Consider the following 20,658-nt stretch of genomic DNA (forward strand, 5'->3'; position numbering starts at 1 on the left):
ACAGTAGTAGTAATGGTCATAATAATTATACAATATTATGTAAATCCCGTATGTGCACATTGTTATTATTAATAACAATACAAAGAAAAATATATAGAAAGAAAAAGGAAAATCTTGAAATTATAGCTTATATAATAAATAAATAAATAATAAAGCTAGAAAACAAAAGATCTTTAAACAGGGAAAGAAAATAGATCATTAGTGTACAACTATTTGAAAATCTCCAATCTGAGGGTGGAAAAAAATCTAAATATTGAGAAAATCAGTTGTCCAAATGAAGTTCTTAGCAATGCATATTACTAAAAAAAAAAAAAAAAGTTTTAATTATCTCTGGTAGGAAATGTACAAAATATCTTCATGGAACATGATCTTTACTTAATATTCTAATAAAAACGAGAAAAATGTATGGACTATGTGGAATGGTATAGAACTTTGGATTTTCCCATAGACTGTGACAGTTTGCAAAGGGTATGAATAATTTTGCACATGCCACTTTTTGTTCAAATGTAAATAAAAGATGAGTAATAATTTCTTCCACAATGATGCCTCTTGTGCATCATCTTATTATCTTCTGGGAGACGTCTGTGTCATTTCTAATAAAAAAAAAACCTTGCTGGTTGAATAAAAGTAACTTTAAGTCAGAATTTGCCAGGGGTATGAATAATTTCAGGCTTGACTGTATATATAATTCTTGATTCATGGAGTGATAAAAAGAGAAATGCAAAATCCCCTCCGTAAAAACAGTAGTCAATAGAATCAAACCAGGAAAGGTGATTTCAGATGTTCACCATATGATTTATAGTCTTGATGGCTGTAAGTATTTAAAAAAAAAAAAAAAAAAAAAAAAGTCAATGACATTTATAATGTGAGAATGTGAGAAAAGATTTCTATTTAAAATAAATGCTGTTCTTTTGAACTTTCTATTCATAGTTGAATCCTCAAAAATATAATGTATCAGTTTCCACGAAAATATTGGGTAGCACAACTGTTTTCAACATTGATAATAATCAGAAATGTTTGTTGAGCAGCAAATCAGCATATTAGAATGATTTCTGAAGGATCATGTGATGCTGGAGACTAAAGTAATGATGCTGAAAATTCAGCTTTGATCACAAAAATACATTACATTTTAATATAGACTGACATAAAAAACAGCTGTTTTAAACTGTGAAAATATTTGACTGTTTTTACTGCATCTTTGATCAAATAAAAGCAGTTCAGGTTAGCAGACGTTTCTAGGAAAATCATACTAACTCCAGCTGTTTGAATGCTAGTGTATGTGCATATATGGATTGCAGAATCTGATTTGTTTTGAGGGTGAGATGTGGTGTTTGTCACTGACCGTGAGGACAGGCTGGGTTTGCCGCTCTTGCTGCAGCTGGTGTAGATTCCCGGCCCATCGTCAAAGAAACTGCCCAGAGCCAGCTTCTGCCGGATGGATTCCCGCTCATTCTTTTGGGCCTGAAACAGAAACACAGGAAGATGAGTTAAAGATGAGTGTGTGAGCGTGCACACTGAGACCAGCAGATGGCAGCGGCTAGACGTGAAGCGCTTTAACATTATGACAGACCACAAACACAACACCTTCATCTCCACAGAAGATCAGAACCTCACAAGCCATTTAGACTCTATATGCACAGAAACACTATATGCACAAACACATGTAGACACTTACTATATACTGTAACAGAATGTTTTAGGCACTTGATTGCATTTTATTTACAATTAAGTGAAGATGCATCATTCTTTAAATGCATTTTAAGTGGCATTAGTTGAACTTTAGACCCAAGTGCATGTTTATGTGTAATTTCATGATTATTTCTATTGTCTCTGAAATAAATGCTGAATGTACTGACACGCATTTAGAGTAAAATAAAATTTACTTCAATGCCGTTTCTGTTGAAACAATTTCAATATATTTGTAATTACACATTGGTAAAGATTAGGTTACAGTTTAGTACATTTCAAATATGTGCTTTAGTGTGTTAGTCAACACATCAATAAGTGTGCTTTATTAAAAACAAACACAACAACCTAAAATGTACTTTAAAACTTTAAACATGGCGTTATTTTAAATTGAAATATTTAGCCATGAAAGTATCTCTTTTTAAGTCGCCTAACCCGTTTAATCCCATTTTTTGGTGAAATATCCAAATCATCTGTCATTAGTAAGCCTTTAAAATAATCAATATTAATTTCTGGAAGATTTTTTGGAAAAGTGTGTAAAAAATTGTGTTTTATAGTCAGTCACAATTGTGAGAGGTGGGATAATGTCTATATACCGAATGAATATATTTCTGCAGTCGTAAAGTTGGTTATATATCTTAGCCCAGCTATTTTAAACTCTTTGATCACATTCTAGGGTTACTATTGTGCATAAAAAAACCTTTTACAACACTGAAAGGAGTACTGAGATAAAAGACCAAAAAAATATAATAATCAAAGTATTTCAAAATTCTTACTTCATTGTAACATATATCCTCAAATTGTAATATTAGTGCTGCCAGTATTGCAATATTGTAACTTATTTGTAACATTTGAACGTTTGATTTAGTGCTATATTTTGTCATTGTTACAAGTTCACTGTTATCACAACTGTGACTGTCGACATGTTTACTCCTCCTATGACCACACTCAACAAAACTGAATATATGTCAATTTATATATTAATACTAGACACCTTAGAGATGATGTGTACCAAACATCTTTGTCATATCTTTATGTTACCATACTTTACCAGCCTTATGTTTTGGAGCTTTGATGCAACCATCATCGTCTCATGGTGCAAACAGGAAACAAAAGGCTCTGGTCATGTGACGATTTGAACTAATCATGCGAAAACTGCACAAATTTAATTCAGACTCTTTATGTTTTTTTCCATATTTGCAGGAAGTGCACTGTAACATCAGTCAGTAATGGTCACAACTGTGACCGGTGGGTAAGATTTGAAATGCACTTCAAGTACACACTCTGTTCAGTTTTTCAGCAGGTCACTGATGATTCAGTAAATCACATCTGGATGAACGTCTGCTTGTGCTCAGGATGATGTTCATGCCGTACAGGCTTCTCTAGAGCTGATGTGTTTAATCAGTGTTTATTTTCAGTGGAATTACTGGAACAAACTGATTAAAGCTGCTGTCCATGTTCATGTGGCCATATACTGTATAACATAATCAGGTCATTATAAAACCAGATCTATCACTTCAACACACACAATCACTGCTGAAACCGTGACTTCAATGATTTCAACCAGATTCATATCATCACATCATCCAGCGTTCTGTCATCCTGAGACATGATCAAATCTACAGAGTGTTTCAATCAGAAAACTCACACACACACGCACACACATACACACACACACACATATATATGAGAATCTCTCATGTGTTTCTCTCTCATTGTTTTGTCTGCTGGATCAAAGCACAGGAAGTGAGCGTCATTCAGTGCTGAACCCACAGGATTATGGGTGATTCAGTCTGACTTACTGGTCCATCGTCCACATTCACCCATACCTGAACCCTGACACGCACACACACACACACACACACACACACACACACACACACACACACACACACACACACACACACACACACACACACACACACACACACACACACACACACACACACACACACACACACACACACACACACACACACACACACACAGAGCCTCATCATGGAGTCTGACTTCATCCTCTGTGAGTCACAGCAGCACATTGAGATACTGAACAGCATCAGAGCTTCATCAGAGTGTGTGTGTGAAGACAATATCTGCCAAATATACAAACACATCCCCATTCTGACAGCTAAAACCAACACAATCTCATGGCATTCCGTACATCTTTTACAAGGTGGCTAAATTTAGCTAAATCATACGTATTTTATGAGGTCCCCAATTCATATCAATTTGTACGAATTACCTACCTAATCCTGCCACTAAACAAAAAAATGTATATACTTTTTAACCTCAAATGCTCATCTTGTCTAGCTCTGTGATGCGCATGCTTACTCTGTGTATTCTGGTTCAAGACAGTGAGGGTATGTTGAAAAACTCCCATCTCATTTTCTCCTCCAACTTCAGAATCATCCTACATCGCTGTTTTACCTTTTTTTGTAAAGGGCGTTTGACCTTCTTTTCATGTTTACTTTGTAAACACTGGGTCGGTACTTCTGCAGCGATGGAGGACGATTTTCAAGCTGGAGGGGGAAGTGAGATGGGAGTTTTTTTGACATTCCCTAACTGTTCTTCCTCGTTTAGAGTCCTTTGAAGCTGCATTTAAACTGCATTTTGGAAGTTCAAACTCGGGGCACCATAGAAGTCCACTGTATGGAGAGAAATCCTGATATGTTTTCCTCAAAAGAAAAAAAAAACATTTCTTTACGACTGAAGAAAGAAAGACATGAGCATCTTGGACTACAACGGAGTACATTATGACCTTAAAAACACTGTGAACTCTTGACACAATAGCTACCTTCACATGGAAACACACACAGGTATATTCCTCTATTGTCTTTGTCTTTGCTCTGTTTTGTTTATAATAGTGCACTGCACTTCTGTAATAGTGACACAGCTAGAGATCACAATCCATCAGATCACACCGCTATGAACAGCCACTTAGTTTTCACGAAATGCCCCGGTGAAATGATTTGACCTCAATTACCTTTCCAAATTATTATCTGTATTAAATCCATTCTTATGTATTTCTACTCAAACCTTCCTATTCAAACCTGTCTTCTTTCTAAATGTGTTGTTTCATTTAATATTAACGAGAGACTGGAGGTAAAGAAAATGAACTAATAGTTATGACCTTACTTACTCAATTGATTGATTACACTGATAATTGCAAACATATTTTGTATTACAAGTTTTCTGAAGATGTTAGGTTTAAATATGCAAATGAGACATTATATAATGAAATATACACTAATTTGCATAAATTTCTAGTACAAAAATCTAAACACTGGATGAAGTCAGTTTCAAAATACTTGTTTAATTTTTGGACATGTTAGAGTCAGAAGGGAGTATCTCATTTTGTCACTATAATTTAGAAAACAAAATATTTTTCACAATTCTTTGAGAAATAAAATGTTGTATAAAATCAAGCAAATTATATAAGAACAAATCCCTCTGTAAAAACCCTCAAGATATAAACAGGAATACAAATGTAAAGTGTGGTGTGTGTAAGTGCTGCTGAAGTGGAGATTTATGGCTCAGTGTAGGAGAAAAAACTCTTGGCCTTTAAAAATATTGTAATTGAAATCTATTGACACAAATAGATAAAGTGCTATAAAAGAAACACTTAACAGTGTCTTTTGGGTGTTTTCTTTCCACTATTCTGAAAAAAACACTTTATGAAACACCAAAAAGCTGGACAGGTGCATGAAAAAACAGCGTTTTACTTGCAGTGTCTCCCCTTAATATAAGCGTTTTAATTTCCATGTTGATGTGTTTCTGTGAGTTTTTTTTTTTTTTGTCAAATCAACACATTATGAGACTAATGGAGCTGAACAGACCACACCCTCAATCATCCAAGAATGCATAAACATACATTAAAAATGAATTACATATTTATAACACCACAAATATTCTGGAATACATTTAGCAAAAATGCAATTTTTTAAAAATGCACAGGTTCTATCCTGCACACCCAGATACATCCTCAATGTGTGTGAGCAAATAATGAGATTCAGGTTATTATTCTGTTTTTCTGCATGTGAGAGCGACAGAGCAAGTGTGTGTGTGTGTGTGTGTGTGTGTGTGTGAGGCTGTGCTGGGAACAGTGAGGTGTAAATAATGTGTGTGTGTGTGTGAGGCAGAGACACAGACATGCCGGCACCAGTCGTCTCCATGCGGGCGGTTGCCTAGATACCGGCCTAATCGAGGGGCCCCTAGAGGATTGGGCCCCGTCCCCAATACACACACATGATTTCCTCTCTCTGCTCCTCACCTGCGCTGTCTTCAGCTCTCCCGCTGTTATTGTGTCATATTTCTGCTCTCTGATTTCGAACCGTCTTCTCTCCTCAGAAATATCCTCAGTGAACACACTGTTCCAGGTTTATTTCCTGTCTGTCTGTCCTTCCTGTTTCTCTGCTCTCTCTATCTGCTTCATCTGTCAGTGTGTGCATATGCTCCTGCTGTCAGCGCCGTGTGCCGCAGATCTGAGTCTGTCTGTGTTATTCCAGCTCACGCTGCTCTCTACTGGCCTACACACATACACTGTTTTTGTACATTTTAAATAAAATGTTGTCTGAAATCAAGCAAATTCTATCTGAACAAATCCCTCTGTAAAAACCTTCAGGGTATAGTCAGAAATACAAATGTAAAGTGTGGTGTGTGTAAGTGCTGCTGAAGTGGAGATTTATGGCTCAGTGTAGCAGAAAAAACTCTTGGCCTTTAAAAATGTGTATTGTATTTGAAATCTATTGACACAAATAGATGAAGTGCTATAAAAGAAACACTTTTCAGTGTCTTTTGGGTGTTTTCTTTACACTAGTCTGAAAAAACACTTTATGAAACCAAAAAACCCAAAACTTGACAGATGCATGAAAAAACAGCTATTTACCTGTAGTGTCTCCCCTTAATATGAGCGTTTTTATTTCCATGTTGATGTGTTTTTGTGAAAGTGTTTTTATATTTCTCGTTTGCACATAAACCCTGGTTAAACTTCACTCCCAGAGCTATATGTGTGGTAATTATTCACCAAAACCCTAAAGCATTTGGCATTTCAACAATCTTTCCACCATGTTACAGTCAAAATGTTTCTGGTCTCAAATGTTACAGATTTTAAGAATATATTTTACATAGTTTCAAAATTCTAGAGTTTGAGTGCTGTATGATTTTAAAATATAAAATGTGAAATAATATTATAATTTAAAATAGCTGTTTTGTATATGAATATCTATTAAAATGCAATTAATTTCTGTGATCAAAGCTGAATTTTCAGTGTCTTCAGTGTCACATGATCTTTCAGAAATCATTCTGATATGCTGATTTGCTGCTTAAGAAACATCACTAATTATTACCAATGTTGAAAACAGTTGTGCTGTACAATATTTTTGTGGAAACTGTGATACATTTTATTTTTCAGGATTTACAGATGAATAGAAAGTTTAAAAGAACAGAATTAGCTTGAAATGGAAATCTTCTGTGACATTATAAATGTCTTTAATGTCACTTTACGATCAGTTTAATGAATCCTTGTTTATTCATTCAATAATAAATAAAATTATTAAAACATTCCCCTAGTAAAAATCAATAGATTTAAAATGTATTTGTTTTATACTAAGTGTAGTTAAAGTCTATTGACATATTTACTGACATATTGCTCAAGACTTAAGGTAAGCATTTTGATGATGAATGTGAATGACGAATATGAAAAAAAATAAAAACATTTAACTTAGTGTGCAATGGCCATTACTGTTAGAAAAATTGTAATTAAACTTTATTTGGAGTACTACTTGTGCACAATGCACATTTCTTAATATTAGGCCTAAAATGTTTTAATGTCACTATTGATGAGGGTTGTATGATCTTAAATGCAAAATATTTAAGGTGTACCTAAAATATACTTGCAATAGTTCTACTTTAGCACAATCAAATATATTCTTAAGTATATCTTTAGTTGGACTTCAGCACTACTTCCGCACAACTAAAGTGCATTAAGCACAAAATTAGCTGTTCCAATTTAGCAGACTTTAAATATTCCAGTTTAGTATAATAAAAGTACAATTGCAGGGTATTTTTATTAAGTACATAATATGTAAATGTATATATAAGTGTATTTTAAATACATTTCAGTATGTTCATTTTTTTACTAGGGTCATTTAAATAATAACGCATTATTTTATGGATTTGTTCTCTTCTGAATTATAGAGTGACAAAATGAGATACCCAAAATCCCCTCTGTAAAAACATTTGACTCTAATATGTCCAAAAATAAATAAATAAAGAATTTTGAAACTGACTTCATCCACTATTTCGATTTTTCTACTAGATATTTATGCAAATTGGTGCCTATTTAATAAAACAATGGCTCATTTGCATATTTAAACCTAACATTTTAGAAAACTTGTAATACAAAATATGTTTGCAATTATCAGTGTAATCAATCAACTGTGTAAGACGATAACTATTAGTTATTTTTTACTCTATTCACCTGCAGAGTCTTGCCTTAAAACAAATCATGCAAATAAATTACTTTATAAATTCATCCTGAGGATGATGTTTCCTAAAATAAATGTCTTTCCTTTGGTTTCCTGTGGAAAGTCAACCATCTTGTTACACAAGCCTCTCTCTGTTTTCCAGCCTTTGGATAAATGCACACAAACATGCTCTCAGCTAAAAGACAATCTAGAATCAAATTCAAGCATTTTAAAGCTCAAGAACAATATCAACACTTCCTGAAGCATAAATGACACAAGTCTGAAATACTGTATATCATCCATGACCATCAACCTAGCAAGAGAAATACAGATATAATGTGATCAGAGGAGCAGACAGTGGCACAACTCTGATTAAAAATGGTACTGCGTGTCAATTAGAGTTCTTAAAATCTCTCAAATGTCATCATGCATTAAACATCTCTTATGAGGCGTGACTATATCCACAATATACCATGAGCTCAGGCGTCTTACAGAGTGATGAAAAAGTGATTTACTGATGATGTGATGCGGAGTGTGTTTGATGTGTTATTGAATAAAGTGGGGCGCTTCTTTAGTTGGACTTCAGCACTACTTCTGCACAACTAAAGTGCATTAAGCACAAAATTAGTTCCAATTCAGCAGACTTTAAATATTCCAGTTTAGTTTCTAAAAGTACAATTGCAGGGTGTTTTTAATATGTACATAATATGTAAATGTATATATAAATGTACATTTTATGTTCATTTTTACTAAGGTCATTTAAATAATAACACATTATTTTACGCATTTGTTCTCTTTTAAAATCTTAAAATCATTCTGTCTCAAATTCATCCTGAGGCTGTTGTTTCCTAAAATAAATGTCTTTAAAGTTTTTCCTGTGGAAAGTCAACCATCTTGTTACACAAGCCTCTCTCTGTTTTCCAGTCCCTCTCTGCAAAAAAGAGATCTTACTTAGTATGTTTGTCCTGTTTCTAGTCAAAATATCAAAAAGTTCTTAAATTAAGAAGCATTTACTAAATAAGCAAAATGACATAAGATATTTAGTCTTGTTTTAAGCAAAATGCATTTAATTTAGTTTTTCACCCTTGGAAACAAGCAAAACTATCTGCCAGTGGGGTAAGTCAAATATTCTTAAAGCAAGAGTAGTTTACTTATCCCACTGGCAAATAAATTTACTTAGTTTAAGCAAAATGCACATAATTTCATTTTTTTCCCTGTAAACAAGACTAAAAATCTTATGTCATTTTGCTTATCAAGTAAATCTAGATTTAAGATTTTTAAAATATTTTGACTAGAACCAAGACAAATATACTAAATAAGATAAGCCATTTTTTGCAGCGCTCTCTTTGCCTCTAATGCACACAAACATGCTCTCAGTTAAAAGACAATCTAGAATATAAATCCAAGCATTTTAAAGTTCAAAAACAGACCAGCACTTCCTGAAGCATACATGACACCAGTCTGAAATACTCCATATCATCCATGACCATCAACAATGCAAAGAGTTACAGATATAATATGATCCGAGAAGACATACACTGCAAAAAATGCTTTTCTTACTTAGAATTTTTGTCTTGTTTCCAGCCAAAATATCTAAAAAATCTTACATCAAGATGGATTTTCTAGACAAGAAAAAATATTGTTTTGTTTTCAGAAAAAAGAAGTCAAAATTAAGCAAAACAAGCAAAAATAATCTGCCAATAGGGTAAGAAAAATAATTGCATTTCAAGCAGACAACTACATTATTTTTCTTACCCCATTGGCAGATTATTTAGCTTGTTTCAACCAAAAACTCACTTAAATTTAACTGACTTTTTCTGAAAACAAGACTATTTTTTGCTTGTCTAGCCAATCCTTCCTAATTTAAGAATTTTTTGATATTTTGATTGGAAACAAGACATAAATTCTAAGTAAGAAAAGCATTTTTTGCAGTGTAGAATAGAACAGTTCTTAAAATCTCTCAAATGTCATCATGCATTAAACATCTCTTATGAGCCGTGACTATATCCACAATATACCATGAGCTCAGGCGTCTTACAGAGTGATGAAAAAGTGATTTACTGACGTGATGCGGAGTGTGTTATTGAATAAAGTGGGACGCTTCTCTTGAGGTTATGAGACGTAACACACACACACACACACACACACACACACACACACACACACACACACACACACACACACACACACACACATTCACCTGAACATGTCCATATTCTCCTCACGGTCAAAGCACTGACATTTTGACCCACAACATGCAAAACCAGCACATCTCACAATAATGGCATGACTTCATCAAAAAAAACATGAGATTTCATGGCCTTTTCCTGTGGCTGAGAGCCTTCAGCAAAAGATGAGATTCTACGAGAAAGACCTAATTGACGATCTCCTTCCCCCATGATGGTTGTCCTCATCTGATCCTACCTGATAGGAGCAGCTGTCCTGGTGCACCATCTCTCACTGCATCCTCTAGATCCGCAGGAGAAACACGAGTCCCACCCTACACACGAGTAACGGCGCGTCCGTCTGTATCCGCTCGCCGTCTCCGGTCTCTGCGCACGATCCGATCGGAGCGCCTGCCACAGACGGGAACGAGGGTGGGGCGCCGGGAGACTCTGGACGCTCCCGGAGCAGAGAGAGGGCTTACTCACCGCCGGCCAATCGGAGCGCGGCACACGCGGACGGGGGATGGGGGCGGGGCCAGAGACAAGAGAGAGGGAGGAGTGACCTTTGAGAGCGGAGCGGGGGAGGAGACGTCCCACGGATTGAGGGAGGGATGAAAGGAAAAGAGTGAAGAAAAGCGGTGGGAGGAGGAGAAGCACTGCAAAGAAAAGAGGCTTTCTGTGGCACATTCCTGCAGCTAAAGAATTCCTGAGAGCGGAGCACTGCCATTCACACACTGCTCTGTCAACTCCTCACACATTCCACACAGAGCAGACAAACAACAAGTGGACACTCACACACACATAGATGTGTAAATGTTTAACACGGCTCTATAAAACAGGTGTGGTTTGGGTCCTTCATTTGCATAGGTGTAAAACAACAAGTTTAACAATGAACAGCTGATGGCAACTGTGTCAACACAGACACTTCTCTAAACAACATCAACCCACTGACTGCAGTTTGTGTGTAAATCAGTTCTTTTTTTGCATGAGGATGCTGTTTTAAACATGAAAAGAGTTGCAGAAATAAATAGCAAAAAATGCTTTCTTCTTAGATTTTTTTGTCTTGTTTCTCTTTTGGGTGTTTTCTTTCTACTAGTCTGAAAAAACACTTTAGGAAAAACCAACAAGCACAGAATCTCAAAGTTGACAGGTGCATGAAAAAAAATGTTTTCACCTGCAGTGTCTTCTCTTAAATGAATCCATTTAGTTAAATGCATTTAATATAAATTTAAACTATAATACATTTTTGTATAATTAACAGGCAACCAAGTGACTGAAAATTCAGTGCACGCTTAAGTATATATTCTAGTGTACATTGCAAAAAATGCTTTTCTTACTTTGATTTTTTTTTTTGTTTCCAGGCAACATATCTACAAATTCTTAAATGAAGAAGGAAGAAATTATTGTCTTGTTTTCAGAAAAAACAAGTCAAAATGAAGTGAGTTTTTGCTTAGAACAAGCAAAATAATCTGCCAATGGGGTAAGAAAAAAAATTATTTCAAACAGAAAACAAGATTATTTAGCTTGTTTCAAACAAAAACACTTAATTTTGACACGTTTTTTTCTGAAAACAAGAGAATATTTTTTACTTATCTAGAAAATCCTTCTTTATTTAAGAATGTTTAGATATTTAGGCTCGAAAAAAATATCAAAGTAAGAAAAGCATTTTTTGCAGTGTACACTAGAATATACACTTAAGTGTGCACTGATGTTTTCAGACACTTGATTGCGTGTTAATTATACAAAAATGTATTATAGTTTAAATTTATATTAAATGCATTTAACTAAATGGATTCATTTAAGGGGAGAAACTGCAGGTAAAAATACAGTGTTTTTTCATGCACCTGTCAAGTTTAAGATTTTGGGCTTTTTGGTTTTCATAAAGTGTTTTTTCAGACTAGTGGAAAGAAAACACCCAAAAGACACTGTTAAGTGTTTCTTTTTTATCTATTTGTGTCAATAAATTTCAATTACAATACAGATTTATAAAGGCCAAGAGTGTTTTCTCCTACACTGAGCCATAAATCTCCACTTCAGCAGCACTTACACACACCACACTTTACATTTTTGTTCCTGTCTATATCTTGAAGGTTTTTACAGAGGGATTTGTTCATATATAATTTGCTTGATTTCATACAACATTTCTAAGTTTTTTTCTGAATTATGGAGTGACAAAATGAGACCCAAAATTCCCGCTGTAAAAACTTTTGGCTCTAATATGTAAAAAAAAGAAAGAAGAAGAATATTGAAACGGACTTCGTCCAGTGTTTTTGTACTAGAAATGTATGCAAATTGGTGCATATTTCATTAAAGAATGCATCATTCGCATATTTCAACCTAGCATTTTAGAAAACTTCTAATACAATTTTTTTGTTCGCAATTATCAATGTAATCAATCAGTTGGGTAAGACGATAACTATCTTTTTTTTTTTTTTTACCCTATTCACCTGCAGTGTCTTGCGTTAAAACAAATAAAGCAAATAAATGACTGTAGAACAATTCCCATTCTAACCCTTTAACTTGATTTTGCTTCTCTGTTTGCGATCTCTTTAAGCTGCTAAACTCTGGGAAAGTTTTCAGTCCAGTGATCAGCAAATGCATTCAAACAATCTGAAACAGTGCTCATGTAAAGAAAACTATTACATCAGAGAGAATAGAGACTCACATTGTGTTTTCAGTGATTTATTCACCGCAGTGTGGGTTTTGCTTTCAAGTATGAGCTCTGTCATATTCTATGACTGTTTCTGAAGAGTGTGAGCATTCATGCATCACTTACAGATTGTAATTCATCACTGATTATAGATTACACAATGAAAACTGGAGCTGTAGTAACAATCTAGGTTACTAATTTTAGCTGATCTGACTACTTTTAGATTACTTTTTTTTTTTTTTTAAATCAAACTTGTTTTAAATGTTCATTACCATTAGTAGTAAACCAGTATGGAACATTGATATAAAAGAGCAAAGAGAAAGAAAATATATTGCCTTTCTAATATCAACATAATACAATTCATACACTAAATTACATTACGTTTCACAAAGTAAGCTTAAAGGACATTTCCAGAACAGAAAATTACAGATAATGTACTCATTCAAGATGTTCATGTCTTCTTTCTTTAGTTGTAATAAAATTATGTTTTTTGAGGAAAACATTTGAGGATTTCTCTCCATAAAGTGGACTTCTATGGTGCCCTGAGTTTGAACTTCCAAAATGCAGCTTAAATGCAGCTTCATAGGACTCTAAACGATCCCAGACGAGGAAGGAGGGTCTTATCTAGCGAACCTAACTGTTCTTTTCTAAAAAAACAAAAAACAAACAAAATACAATTTATATATTTTTAACCTCAAATGCTGGTCTTGTCTAGCTCTGTGATACGCATACGTACTCTGTGCAATTTTTAAATTTTCTCCTCCAACTTTAAAATCGTTGCAGAAGTGCTGACCCAGTGTTTACAAAATTAATGCGCAAAGAATATCAAACACCCTTTACAAAAAAGGTAAAACAGCAATGTAGAAGTTGAAGGAGAAAATGAGATGATTTTTGACAAACCCTAACTGTATTGAACCGGAATACAAAGAGTTTATGCAGAACTGAACAAGATGAGCATTTGTGGTTAAAAAGCAAATAAACTGTAATTTTTTTTTTTTTTTTTTTTTTTTTTTAAGAAAATAACAGATCGTTTCGCTAGATAAGACCCTTCTTCCTCGGCTGGGATCGTTTAGAGTCCTATGAAGCTGCATTTAAACTGCATTTGGGAAGTTCAAACTCAGGGGCACCATAGAAGTCCACTATATGGAGAGAAATCCTGAAATGTTTTCCTCAAAAAACATCATTTCTTTACGACTGAAGAAAGAAAGACATGAACATCTTGGATGACAAGGGGGTGAGTACATTATCTGTAAACCTTTGTTCCGGAAGTGAACTTCTTTAATGTAAGAACTGAATCACACAACATGATTTTTTAAGGTTTGCTGTAGTCAGTTTGCAAGAATTTGTGCCAATATTTACTGCCCAAAAAAGCATGTCTTTCCCTATTTTGTGCTTGACATTACAATAGTTGATTCCAGGAGAAGGCACCGCAGAGAACAGAGAGTGTGGTGGGAATTTGGGATACCAAATGAAGACATCATCCAAACATATCCTTATGCTAATTTGCACTTCTCTTGGTAGAAGTTTAATTAAAGAAATTAAAACATTTAAAGGATTAGTTCACTTTCAGAATAAAAATTGTCATGTCTTTCTTTCTTGAAAAGGATTTTCTCCATATAGTGGACATCAATGGTGGCCAATGGGTTGAAGGTCCAAGTTGCCTTTTCAATGCAGCTTCAAAAAGAAGCTGACCAATTTTTCCTTATATAAGACCCATATTCCTCAGCTGGGATCGTGAAGAGCGCTTTGAAGCTTCATTGAAAATGCAATTTGGACCTTCAACCCGTTGGCCACCATTGAAGTCCACTATATGGAGAAAAATCCTGGAATGTTCTCTTCAAAAACCTTAAAAAAAATATTGACTGAAGAGAGAAAGACATGAACATCTTGGATGACACAGGGGTGAGTAAATTATTAGAGAATTTTTATTATGGAAGTGAAATAATCCTTTAAAATGTATTTATTTAAAATGTAACACTGAATAACACACTACAGTTTTGCATTATTATTGTTTTTTTCTGTATTTTTGATCAAATAAATGCAGTCTTGATGAGCGTAAGAGACTTCTTTAAAAAAACATTGCAGGTCTTGCTGATCCCAAACTTTTGAGCAGTAGAAATATTGTATCAGATATTGTTTCTAAAAGCATTGTGCAGTTTTGAGCTTAATTAAACTGTAACACTGCCAACCCACAATGACAAAATGCAACGTATTACCACGTTTGGTTTTATATACGGTTCAGTGTTAAAGATCCTACAAATGACTTCATAAATCAGGTCCTGAAGCAGGACAGGGTGCGTCACGAGTCTTTCTCTCGGAGCGGCGCAGGACAAACAGGAGGACTTTAATCTGTCTGTGCCATCTGGCCCTCAGTTCACATAAACCAGATTAACTCTCTCCTTCACTGCACTCATATCATACACACACGCAATCTCACTATAACACCACTATACTCATCAGATCTGCTGAAGAACATCCTAGTGCAAAGTCACTGTGATTCCTCTTATGAAAAAATAAGTTTATTCAAGTGTGCTATTAGTATACTTCTTTTAAACTACAAATAGGAAAGCATACTTTCAGTCTACTGTACCTTTTATCTACTTCCCAGAAATATACTTAAAATTACATTTAGGTTTACCTGACTTATGCTTTCATTTTTATATGGGAGTGGCGTTATTACACATATTCTGCGTGAACTTCTAAAACACAAGCGAAGAAGAAACCGAAACAACAGATGCTTAATCTAACATGATCAACAGACATAAAACAGCAACAAAACTGTGTAACGTTATAGAATAAAAAGTTACTCTATGAAGAGGTAAAAGTGATGGTCAAGCTTTATCATTCTGAATCCAATTTTTAGTCTTTTTTCAGCTTCAAAATGTTTATTTATTTATTTTATTTATGAAGCTTACCCACATTCATGTGTTGATAAACAAGAATGCATAAAGCTACAATAAAATGTTTTTGTTTGCAAGCAGATCCCCTGTTCTTTCTTTTGGTGTTTTGTATGTTCAGATATTCATATCACAAAATATATACAAATTAATACCTAAATAGAGACATAGTAGTATACTTAAAGTATGATGTAAAGTTCACTTAAAGAAAACTCACGAGTATACCTGCAGTATAAAACTACTAAACTAGTAGTTTACTGAGACTATACTTCAAAGTGTACTAAAAATGCATTAAAAGTATTTAATTAGTAAACTATCAGTATACCTATAAGTTCACTTTTAGTATACTTGCAGTACAAACTGAAAACATAGATGTAAACTAGTTGTGTACTCAAAGTTTACTACTGTTATACTTAAACTATAATTTATATACTAAAAAGTGGGCCAATTTAGTTCCAAGGAGTATTAAAATAGTACAGTAAGGGTAAGGGTAAGTAAGGGTCTTCACTGTGATGTTTGTCCATACTGGAAACCAGTGACCATTTGACAAAGTTTTACAATACTCCTAACCCCAGGTTAATGGTTAAACCACTATAACCCTGAAAAAAGGAATGTATCACAATATAAATGTAAAACAGGTTTAGTGCTGCATTTGATTCTACATCAAAATCAAAAAATATTAACAACCAATAACAAACACTGCTTGCCTCATTAAATATTCATAAGCTTAAAGGTGCAGTACATCATTTGAAATCACCAGAGCAAACACGCCCATGCCCAAAAGAATCACACACCCACTAACACAAATGGACAAAGAGTAATAAGTCTCTCAGAACTTATAAATGCTCTCTTAATAATGAAGGTGCCATAGAATAACCCTATTTGTCTAAATGGTTCCATAAAGAACCTTTAATATCTGAAGAACCTTTCTGTTTCATAAAAGGTTCTTTGTGGCGAAAGAAGGTTCTTCAGATTATAAAAAGGTAAGAAAAATGGTTCTTTAAAGAACCTTTGACTGAACGGTTCTTTGTGGAACCAAAAATGGTTCTTCTATGGCATCACTGTGAAACCTTTTAAGGCAAGACATTGCAGGTGACTAGGGTAAAAAAGCAACAAGTAATAGTTATCATCTTAATTACTCAGTTGATTGATTATATTAATAATTGCAAAAAAAGGAAATGCCCAAAATCTCAAACTTGACAGGTGCATGAAAAAACTGTGTTTTTACCTGCAGTGTCTCCCCTTAAAACAGCTTTATTTTCAAGAGTGTATATGGTGACATCTCTAAACTCAAGATTTTTACTGAAACTATGAACTTGTGAAACACTGAACCTGATAACCCTAGATGAGGCTCATGGGTCTGCTGTCACCTGCAGTGTTTGTGAAGGTGGAGCAGCGATGACATCATATCCTGTTCCCAGTTTGAACAGTGCATTAGCGCTGCACTCATCTGACTGTTCTCTGGCCATTAAATGATTGTCAAATCCCTTTCATAAGACATAAAGGACTGAGGATAATCGCCTCCTCTCTCTCTGGATTATGTGCTGTTGGGTGTGTAATCAGGACATGTGTGTGTGTGTGTGTGTGTGTGTGTGTGTGTGTGATATGAGAGGATGACATCACAGCATCATAGTCACACTCACTTTCTGTAACTGATGCTCATGAGATATCAGACACTCATGCTCCTGAATACACCTGACCAAGTGTGATGTTTGCTGAAATGCGTGTCCTGTGATTCAGAGCAGGATCGGGAAGAGCTCCAGAATCGGTGTGTGTTTGTGCATTATATAAAGGCACCATAAGCTGTGAACAGTTAGTCTAGTCTAAATATAGATTAGAGCAGCAGATATGACTTAAAGGAATAGTTTATCCAAAAATTGGCTGGAAATGTTAATGTCTGATAAAAACATCACAATAATCCACAAGTAATCCACACCACTCCAATCCATCAGTTAACATCCATAATCATATTAATATAGTCCATAGTCCATAATCTATAATAACACTTCCTCCAGTGAAAAAGTGGTCTGGTCTGAATCAGGAGAGAAATCTGCACAGATCAAGCAGCATTTACAAGCCAAAACAGCTCTAAACAATTATGTGGCTGAATTTTGATGTGAGAGACAACAGGAGATGGACTTTTTCACTGGAGGAAGCATTAACTGGAAGATGAAGTACATAGCTTTGACCACTGTGGTAACTAACACATGAATTTACACTATTAGTTAATAAAAAGGGTTATTAGGGAATGAATACATTAGCAATTTTTAATGCTGGAAATCCATTTATGCTTTGCTGAAGCTTCCGAGTCTTCACTGAGAGATCAGGTCATGGTTGCTTAGCAGCGGCAGACGCCACGGGAAAGAAGTTCATTCAGAAGAAGAACAGTTCTTAAAAGTATTATTTGTTTTTATTCTGTTCAGCGTCCTCCAACAAGGATGGGTGGTGGGGTTCATAATGTTCACAATGGTATTTTATTAGTTGTTGGTTTAACCATGGATGAGGTAATGGCTGTTATGTTATTTTCTTTTCAGTGGCGTTCCTTGTTACATGTTCAAAAACATCAGCCAATATTGCATATACATAATTATTATAATGGATATAATTAAAGACTACTTACACTATAACGTAAATTATAAGTGTAACGCACAAAAAAAAAAAAGAAGGATTTTACACCTATTTTGAATTTTACTCGAATACAAATACAAATACAAATACTTTCCCCCCCTCAACAAATACAAATACAGATACAAATACCGGCTGCTTTGCACACCCCTAATGCATTATGACACATTTAACTAATAACAATTTATTGATTACTTAATCTATGAATCATACAGAATGTTCATTAGTTGCTGATGTAGTAATCATTAATAAATTGTTTAGTTCTTCATTAATTATACATTAACTCGTGATTATCTGTGCATTAATTAAACAAATTAATGCACATTTGTTCACACGTATTGTAAAGTATTACCACAAGACTATTTTTCTTTCCCCATTGCCAGATTATTTTGCTTGTTTCAGGCAAAAATGAATTAATTTTGACTTGTTTTTTTCTGAAAACAAGACAATTTTTACTCTAGAAAGTCCTTCTTGATTTAAGAATTTGTAGATATTTTGGCTGGAAACAAGACAAAAAAATCTAAGTAAGAAAAGCATTTGTTTGCAGTGCACCTGTGTGCGGAGCGCTCGTGATGGGATCACTATGAGACTAGTACTGGTGAAGACTGACTACTAAACATGATGGACGTGTTTTCTGCCGGTCTTTCATCTGCAGTGTTTCTCTCGGATGTGAATCTCTTCTGTTCTCTCTGTGATCCGCAGGGAAGAGCTGCTTTTAGACGCCTGACATTTCCACAGCGCTCAGTCATGAATGTTTAACTACACTCACAGCAGGACGCCAGAACAACAGAGCAGCACATAATGAGGAAACACTGTCAAAAAAAGCCTCTTCAGCAGAGAGCCACCTCAACGTGTTTCTGTGTGTGTGAGAGACAGTCACCCTGCACAGCTAAGGAGAGAATGATCTAAATAAAACTAATGTTAAATGTGTAAACCTGAAGTCTGCATGTTGTAGCAATACAAATAAAATGTATTAATAAAATAATAATATTACAATTTATAGTTTTTAAAGGATTACTCAACTTCCAAAATAAAAGTGTTCTGATAATTTACTCACCCCCATGTCATCTAAGATATGCATGTCTTTCTTTCTTCGGTTGCAAAGAAATTAATTTTTTTTGTGGAAAATATTCATTTTTCTCCATATAGTGGACTTCAATGGTGTTCAATGGATTGAAGGTTAAAAATGCAGTTTCAATGCAGCTTCAAAAGGACTCTAAACAATCCCAGACAAGGAAGAAGGGTCTTATCTAGCGAAACGATGGTTTATATTCTAAAAAAATATATATACTTTTTAACCTCAAATGCTCATCTTGTCTAGCTCTGTGATGTGCATGCATACTCTGTGTACTCCGGTTCAAGACAGTTAGGGTATGTCCAAAAACTCCCAATCTTATTTTCTCCTCCAACTTCAGAAGCGTCCTCCATCACTGCAGAAGTACTGGTGCAGTGTTTACAAACTGAACGTGTAAAGAAAGATCAAACAGCCTTTACAAAAAAAGGTGAAACAGCGATGTAGGAAAATTTTGAAGTTGAAGGATAAAATGAGATGGGAGTTTTTGGACATACCCTAACTGTCTTGAACAGAGTACACATGCGCATTGCAGAGCTAGACAAGATGAGCATTTGAGGTTAATAAGTGTATTAATATTAATATTTTTAAGAAAATAACCAATTGTTTCGCTAGATAAGACTCTTATTTCTCAGCTGGAATCTTATAGAATCCTTTGAAGCTGCATTTAAACTGCAATTTTACTGCATTTTTAAAGTCCACTATATGGAGAAAAATCCTGGAATGTTTTCTTCAAAAAACATAATTTCTTTGCGACTGAAGAAAGAAAGGTATGAATATCTTGGATGACATGGGGGTGAGTCAATTATCAGAAAATTTTAATTCTAAAAGTAATATCACAGACTTTTGTTCATATTAGACAAATTAAAAGAATGGTTTATTTTCATTTGATTGCATTTTAAAACTGAATTGTTGAAGTTTTATGCCTTTATTTGATTACCAGCTTTTTTAAAATTTATATTTAACCATAAAACCAAGAATCCATCAAAAAAAAAAAAATGTAGCTGTTTTTTCGAAATGTTTTAAATCAGCTTTTAAAAATTGAAAGTTAATAATTTTATTGCATGGTCATTTTTAATAGTTTTGTATATTGTTTGTA

The 20,658-nt window shown here is 34.5% G+C and overlaps 1 protein-coding gene across 3 annotated transcripts in view; it reads right to left on the reverse strand.

Annotated features, from left to right (window-relative positions):
* The window catches only part of schip1 (schwannomin interacting protein 1), a 229,231-nt gene that overhangs the window by 19,586 nt on the left and 188,987 nt on the right, over window positions 1-20,658 (reverse strand). For 2 of the 3 annotated variants that reach the window (XM_073817460.1, XM_073817461.1), the window contains one exon: window positions 1,343-1,461. In XM_073817460.1, the coding sequence (XP_073673561.1) occupies window positions 1,343-1,461 (119 nt within the window). Of the gene's footprint in view, window positions 1-1,342; window positions 1,462-10,574; window positions 10,745-20,658 lie in introns of those variants that run through there. The other variant, XM_073817462.1, reaches the window with a different exon arrangement.

The sequence above is a fragment of the Garra rufa genome, chromosome 14 (assembly GCF_049309525.1).
Source record: "Garra rufa chromosome 14, GarRuf1.0, whole genome shotgun sequence".
Classification (NCBI taxonomy): domain Eukaryota; kingdom Metazoa; phylum Chordata; class Actinopteri; order Cypriniformes; family Cyprinidae; genus Garra; species Garra rufa.